The sequence below is a fragment of the Oncorhynchus gorbuscha genome, linkage group LG01 (assembly GCF_021184085.1).
Source record: "Oncorhynchus gorbuscha isolate QuinsamMale2020 ecotype Even-year linkage group LG01, OgorEven_v1.0, whole genome shotgun sequence".
NCBI classification, from domain to species: Eukaryota; Metazoa; Chordata; class Actinopteri; order Salmoniformes; family Salmonidae; genus Oncorhynchus; species Oncorhynchus gorbuscha.
In genome coordinates, this window is record NC_060173.1 from 41577394 (window position 1) to 41585155 (window position 7762).

The 7762-nt window shown below is 39.4% G+C and overlaps 1 protein-coding gene across 2 annotated transcripts; it reads left to right on the forward strand.

Moving 5' to 3' along the window:
- The first annotated feature begins 2278 nt into the window (after window positions 1–2278).
- ces3 (carboxylesterase 3) lies at window positions 2279–6962 on the forward strand. 2 transcript variants are annotated; one of them, XM_046317901.1, is made up of 13 exons: window positions 2279–2435; window positions 2712–2910; window positions 3015–3153; window positions 3303–3436; window positions 3556–3709; window positions 3797–3901; window positions 4016–4117; window positions 4371–4511; window positions 4714–4794; window positions 5177–5318; window positions 5426–5575; window positions 6400–6472; window positions 6670–6962. In XM_046317901.1, the coding sequence occupies exons 1-13, from the start codon at window positions 2369–2371 to the stop codon at window positions 6848–6850; spliced, it is 1668 nt and encodes a 555-aa protein (XP_046173857.1). In that variant the 5' UTR covers window positions 2279–2368; the 3' UTR covers window positions 6851–6962. The 2 variants fall into 2 exon arrangements, with proteins under 2 accessions (XP_046173857.1, XP_046173944.1); XM_046317988.1 differs by having other exon boundaries at window positions 2321–2435; window positions 2715–2910.
- Window positions 6963–7762: the final 800 nt, after the last annotated feature.

Consider the following 7762-nt stretch of genomic DNA (forward strand, 5'->3'; position numbering starts at 1 on the left):
ACACACCTGTTTTTCTCTATTTTTAGTATTTTCTACATTGTAGAATAATAGTGAAGACATCAAAACGATGAAATAACACACATGGAATCATGTAGTGACCAAAAAAGTGACAAACAAGTAAAAATATGTTTCATATTTGAGACTCTTCAAAGTAGCCACCCTTTGCCTTGCAGGCAGGGGCTGCGGTCCTGGCACTCATAACGTTCATCCAAGACACAGTGGTATTTCTGCACGTAGGCTACGTTGTATGGTGAAAAGATCCTGGCCTTAGATCCTGGCCTTCTAGCAACCAGAGTGGGTTGATCCGGTTTGTATGAAGAGGTTGGTTACGTAGAATATCACCAGAAATCCCCACAGTCAGGAAACGTTGTACTATAAAGCACCTCCGATGGAGAAAACTCATGCGTTGACATGTTCCATTCTCTTGTGTTTTTTTACTGAAAGTAATGGAAAGATTTTAAAAGTGGGCAATAGGTCAATTTCATAAGTAATTTTTTTTAAATATGTTTGAACATAAAATTATTGTTTAAAATATCAATAGAATACAATGTTCAATATACCACTATGTCCACTAAATAAATGAAATATAAAAGTAGTAAAGTTTAATGAATACAAAGCCAAGAATGGGAGTCAGAATGCACTAACCTGTTACTACCGGTTCCACTGACTTTTAAGTGTTGAAGTTCCATGTGTAACAGCTTTCAGCCACACATTTCCTGCCACTCTAACCTGTTGTGATTTGTAGTGGTCAGACAGTATGTTGTAGCAGTCTCTGACAAAATCCAGACAGCATTACTTGTGATGTTACATATAGAGTGGCACAGCATCAGGCATGAAGTGGCCCAGGGAATAGTTAAGAGGTTTATACAACGGGTGGGTTTAGTCTTGAATGCTGATTGGTTAAAACCGCATTCCAGCCGGTGTCCCTTCCACAAGTTACCACCTGCTAAATCTATGATGTTAAAATGCCTATTTACTCTGTTCCATCTGACTGTGCAATCCACTGTCTCATCAGCTCAGCCAGGCAATTTATAAACTTGATCTCCACTATAAAAAGCATCTAGACATTATCTCACATTTCTTTTTGACTAACATTTAGTTTTCAACAGCGGAGATTTGTATAAACCTTGCTATCTGTCTCTCCGACATTTGCAACATTGTGGGGGTGGCATGGTAGCCTAGTGGTTAGAGCGTTGGACTAGTAACCGGAAGGTTGCAAGTTCAAACCCCTGAGCTGACAAGGTACAGAACGACAAATCTGTCATGTAGTTAACCCATTGTTCCTAGGCTGTCGTTGAAAATAAGAATTTGTTCTTAACTGACTTGCCTAGTTAAATAAAGGGAAGATAAAAAAAATAAAAAATAGTTTCAATATTCAAATTTGATCTCAAGCTAACAGTGTGGCAATGGAACATTTAGAATGACTGGGTAACGTACATAGATACAGAACAAAAAGACTGAACGACTGGGTCGCATCTCTAGCGAATGAACCGGGGTAGCAACCCTAGATTTGTGTCAGGAGTATATCTTGTGGAAGGATGAAATAGTATGAATACATCATTTTAATGACAATATGTAAATCATTATTTGAAGATGTTGGTAACCCGTTGTATAAAAGTGATAATCCCCTCAAAGCCGGTGTTTTGAGGACATATTGGCACGATTTGCCGGGCCTCGACTTCTAGTAAAATTTCCAACAGAGAGCACTACACATGTTTTTTGTCATTCAAGATTGGTAAACCTAAAGGATATTGACCATTGCTGTGAACACTAGCTGTTAGGTCCAATACACTGGCATAAGGTTACAAGGGCAAAGCTGGCCTAAACTGCAAATCTGCAGTGTGATACAGAGCAGCACTTCACTTAGAACAAGACCCAAGTAAAGAGGCTCTTTATTGTCAAAAGAGGCAAAGATGATTAAATGCAATCTACTGTAAACTTACTTTTCCCTTCATGTTTCACCTTATCACCAATACAGTTGCCAACTCTGACCAATTTCACTCCATAATATAAAATCCATTAACTTTGGAACCATTTTTACATCAGCCCTTATTTTAAATCCTTTTAAATATTAGAGTAGGCCAACTCTTCCATAACTTGGGTATTTTGATGTTTCCCTAACCCTGCCTTACTAAGCGTGTAGTTCAAAGACTGTTGTTTGGTAAGTTGGTCTGTTGGCAGTCAAGGGTCTGGTGCAACAGAGGTTAAATCAATGGAGATATTTGTTTCCAGTTCACCATGGTGGGGTTGTTATACAATGGTGTGTTTGTATGTGTGTGTGTGTACCCTTTCAGGGGGAGGAGCTTGGTGTACAGAGGGTTATTTATTTGAATGTCAACTGACTGTCTCTCTTTCTAAAGACACAGCCATGATGAGAACAACACTTAGTGTGTACCTGACTATGGTATTTTTAGGTGCTTCACTGTGCACAACAGGTAAGAAATCCTTATTTCATTATTACATTACATAACACATATATTTTGGTTACATTAACTACCAAGACAATGCGGAAAGTACCACAGGGAAAAGAGGGTATATTGCAGCATACTTCACCTAATTGTTTTCTGTTTAAAAGTGAAACATCCTGTACCAATGTTTTACTCCAACAATTAGTTGGCTCCTTTAAAAGCAGAAACCACAGGGACAACTTAGGTGCTTAGACTTTGATCAGGTTACATGATTAAGCCCCCTTGTGTTTATTGTGCTTACAGCAGAGACTGGTCCAGTGGTCTCTCTGAAGAATGGCAAAGTTCGAGGCGAGTACATGACTGTGAAAGGCATAGAGCAGAGAGTGCAGCAGTATTTGGGGATACCCTTTGCCCGTCCACCAGTGGGTCCCCTGCGCCTGGCTGCCCCACAACCTGCAGAGCCATGGGAGGGAGTGAGAGATGGCACACGTCAGCCTCACATGTTAGATGTTTTACTGTACTGTATCATTGGACATGGAGTCGTAGCCAATAAGGCATTGACCCAAAGAACTAACTTTCGCTCTCTCTTTTTCTCTCTCTCTCTAGGTGTATTCAGGATCCAGTTATTTCCCAACACATAGTAAATGTAATGGCCATTGAATACGACCTGCCAGACGTGTCAGAGGATTGTCTTTATCTTAATGTATACACACCTAAAGAGGCAGCAACAGTCAAAAAACTACCGGTAAGTTATGCTGTACTTGTCACAGTTTAACATTTCACTTATGTCTTATATAATACCAATTTGAAGAAGAAACATGGTATTTGTATTTAATTAGGCAGGTCAGTTAAGAACAGATTCTTATTTACAATGATGGCCTTTATCCTGCTCAGGTGTTCTTTTGGATTCATGGAGGTGGCTTGTCAATGGGTGCAGCATCTCAGTATGATGCATCACCACTAGCAGCCTATCAGAACATGGTCGTAGTTATCATTCAATATCGTCTTGGAATTTTGGGATTCCTTAGGTATGACATAATATTCTAAATAGTACATTTGGCATTGTGTTTTCTGGAGTGGTTTTTGACATTGTATTTTATCTTTAGTGCAATGCATCTGATGAATTTCTTTGCACATCTGTTAAAAGCACTGGAGATGAGCATGCACCAGGCAACTGGGGTTTCCTAGACCAGATTGCAGCTCTGAAGTGGGTCCAGGAGAACATTGAGAGCTTTGGAGGGGACCCACAGTCAGTCACCATCGCAGGGGAATCTGCAGGAGCTATCAGTGCCTCCATACTGGTAAAAAAAAAGATCCCCAGCCCAGAATCTGTCAGGGAATTAGATATAACATTATCAAATCTCAATTTTTTGTGTCCAACTTGACAGACTCTGTCTCCATTAGCAAAAGGATTATTTCATCGAGCAATTTTCCAAAGTGGAGTGGCAACACTTGGAACTTACACTTCAAAGGAGCCTCTGGTCATAGCTAAGGTATTCTACCTGTCTCACAATCATCCAACACAAAGGCAAATATAACTGACTTGTCAAACAAAAAACATACTGATTTAAATGCTATGTGATGTTTGAACAACTCTATGTGGCCAGGCTGTGGCTAACCTGACAGAGTGTGACTGCACCACTAACGAGCGTCTTGTCAAGTGTATAAGAGAGAAAACTGAAGAAGATTTAGTGAACGCAACAAAAAAGGTACGCTCTGCAAAAAAAGGTAAACTAGCTATTCTTAGTGGAAACATAAGGAGGATATTTTGCATGTGCATTTCTTCTTGGTGGTTCAAATGATTAATTTCATGATTGAAATGGTTTGACCTCACCTTTAGTGTAAAAAAACATACTGAGTAGCATCTCCCTCAGATATTACTGTTAAGTTATTACAACAACAGCCACAAGGGGACAGGTTAGGCCTGTCTTCAACCATTGAGCCAACTTTTCTGCATTTTAGATGAAAACCTTTATGGGGGCGACTGTGGACGGAGTGTTTCTGAAAGACCTTGCAGAGGAGCTTTTAAAGAGCAAGGCGGTCGAAAAGGTTCCTGTGCTGCTTGGAGTGACAAACCATGAGTTTGGATGGATCTTCCCCTCGGTAAGTTTAAAGTTTCTTAATTCAAAAACACACTTCTGTTCAAAATATCTCTTCATGTCTCTTCATCTTCAAGTTTAGGTGGTTCGCAAAATAAAAAGTGTTTAAATAAGGATTAAGTTGCTGTCTTCTTGCTTTTAGGAAGACAAAGATTTGTTTAATGTCTTGGCTTTCATACAGTATGTTCTCCTATATTTTGTAACAGTCCTTTGCTCCACCTGGATGGTCGGAGGGACTTGACAGGCAATCAGCGATGTCGATAATTAACGTTTTCTATCCTGCTGGGGTGAGTGGTTTTCATCCACCTTGTCCTCCTCCTCCTTCTGTTCCTTCACCTGTTACTGCTGCTGATTGCTCTTTACGCTCTGCATTATTAATCAATCTGAAGCTGTGTTTATGTACCATTTACATTATTGTATCATGATACAATTTAATATTATTGTTATCATAGTAACTTAATTAAATTATGAATATTATTAAGCAGAAAATATACCAGAATATGAAAGTAATGCTGGCCACACTAAGATGATGATGATATGTAGGCCTATACTATACAGCAATATCAAACCAGATTGGAAGTCAGAGTGGGTCTTGAACACACAGGGGCACTTAAGCTTGTATATCTGCACAATGCCAATTCTGCAATCTGCATCTCTGTTGCATTTCAGGCCTCCGGATTTAACAATCTCATTGCAGAGGAATATTTCAAGGATGCAAAAACTCCTGAAGATATACGTGATGGATTCACTGAAATGCTGGGAGATCTGTTCATGGTTCTGCCTGTTATTAAAGTCGCTGGATACCACAGAGGTTAGTTTCAGTTGGGGAAGGCAACCTCCTGTTGCATTGTAATTCACCTTATGATATGATGCCAAAAGCTATCATGATCACTTACAATGTCTCTCCTGTGTTTTTAGATGCAGGTGCACCTGTGTACATGTATGAGTTTCAACACCGCCCAGAGATGCACAAAGAGACCAGACCAAGCTTTGTAAAGTCTGACCATGCTGATGATATTGGGTTTATGTTTGGATCATGCTTCTGGAATGGTCATATAAAGATAACAGGTAGGTAGGTCTACAGAAACTGCATCAGGGCTGGATTTCTGACCGTGCACGCAGTAGTCTTGAAAACCCGACCCTATAGGCAACCGTGACTATAGGGTCTGGTTTCAATTCCGGACTCTTTTGGCAACTTCGATAAGGGAAAAAAATTGTTATGCCAGAACGTCGCAATTTGAAACCAAAGTTTGCAGGCAAAATCTTTGCAGTGATTTTAGTGAAGGTAGTTGATGCAAACTAGCCACTTGCGAAATGCACTTATTAAAAATAATCTCCGGATCTCCATCCTGCTAGCTACTATTTTGCATTTGATTCAAGTGGATAAGGTTGTGACATCTATGCCTAAAGAGTAGTTCATCTATGCCTAAAGAAGGAATGAAGAAAAATAGCTTTAAACCACAAAATTGTATCTCTGCTGCAAACATGTTTCTTGCCCAGGGCCCAAGGTTTGGTTTGTCCAAACCTGAACTACATAGCCTGCTGTCACATTGGCATGGTTGATGCCATTCGTGATCACCAGAATGATTCAAATGTATTATGCAATGCAAGTTAATAAAAACTGACCTGAACATTATAAGGAGATAGTCATTAGCCTTTGTCTTCTGAGGATATGAACAATATGAAGATGATCTTTTCACAAGATAAGAATAATAGGGATAAAAAAGAAAGATGGATCATCAAATAAAGTGGTCAGGAGGCCACTAGTTAATTAGCATTATTTGTTGATTTATAATTGTCTTGACCTAAATAAAAGCTTCTAGTAATCATATTATTTTCAAAACAAGGTAACGTCTGATCATTCCCTATATTCCCTTAAATGTCACTTTCAGGAACAGTCACTGAAGAGGAGGAGAAGCTGTGCAAGACAATGATGGCATATTGGGCCAATTTTGCTCGCACTGGGTAAGCACGCACTCTGACATAAACTGACGACAATATGGCTATTTCTTTGTTCAAGAACATTTATCTGCATGATTTTCACACAACAGTCCAGCACACCAATAGAAATAGACTCCAAGGTTACTACTTTGCTTCAATAGGCCTGTTATAGCACACTGATCTCTAGGAATGAACTAACTGTGACTTGATGTAACCCTCAGCTCACCAAACGGGGAGGAGCTGATACTGTGGCCCCTGTATGACCAGAAAGAAGAGTACATGGAGTTGGGTTTGAAGCAGGTGGTTGCTCAGAGCCTAAAGAAGGACAAGGTGCACTTCATGACTGTCCTCCTCCCTCAGAAGCTCCACAGCCTGGCAGCCGCTGCAAGTCAGGGAAACTGACATTATCAGCTTACACCTCTAAACACTGTACCTGTAAGCCTAATTATTTTGACGAATTTCTGTAGGTATGTCTAGACTAGAATTTGAATAAATAGTGCACTTTAATTGTAAACGTGTGCTTGTCATCTTTCTGTCTCTGTCTTTCTTCATAGCCTTGTGAAGTAAAATGTTTGTCCTTTTCTAATAACCAATTTGAATGGGTTCATGCAAGTGACTGATTGATCGTGCCTGGGAGGAATTATCACTATCAGTATCTGCAATTTGGCAGTACGCCCAGAAGATTGTTTTGAGAACGAAAGGGATATCTCAGTTTCAAGGTCTCAGCTTGGAGAGAAGAGGTTGGTCACATGCATGAACCAAAAATGTATGATGAATTAATTATGAATTAGCTAAATCATGCAAATATAACTTGTCTATGTAAGCAGTATATAAGAGAATTAACAGAGTGCCCCAGTGGAGCTCACTTCAGATCGGTACTTTATGCATCTACAGTGCCAGTCAAAAATGTGGACACACCTACTCATTCAAGGGGTTTTCTTTATTTTACTATTTTCTACATTGTAGAATAATAGGGAAGACATCAACACTATGAAATACCCCATATGGAATCATGTAGTAACCAAACATGTGTTAAACAAATCAAAATTCTATATATTTTTAGATTCTTCAAAGTAGCCACCTTTGCAATGATGACAGCTTTGCACACTCTTGCCAATCTCTGAATCAGCTTCATGAGGTAGTCACCTGAATTGCATTTCAATTAACAGGTATGTCTTGTTAAAAGTTAAGTTGTGGAATTTCTTTCCTTCTTAATGCATTTGAGCCAATCAGTTGTGTTGTGACAAGGTAGGGGGGTATACAGAAGATAAATGACCAAGTCCATATTATGGCAAGAACAGCTCAAATAAGCAA

Bases quoted from the DNA above. Each gene is read 5' to 3' on its own strand.
- ces3 (XM_046317901.1), top strand. From the start codon at position 2,369: ATGATGAGAACAACACTTAGTGTGTACCTGACTATGGTATTTTTAGGT. The intron at 2,911-3,014 runs GTTAGATGTTTT...CTCTCTCTCTAG, and splicing joins GGCACACGTCAGCCTCACAT to GTGTATTCAGGATCCAGTTA. The intron at 4,795-5,176 runs GTGAGTGGTTTT...GTTGCATTTCAG, and splicing joins ACGTTTTCTATCCTGCTGGG to GCCTCCGGATTTAACAATCT.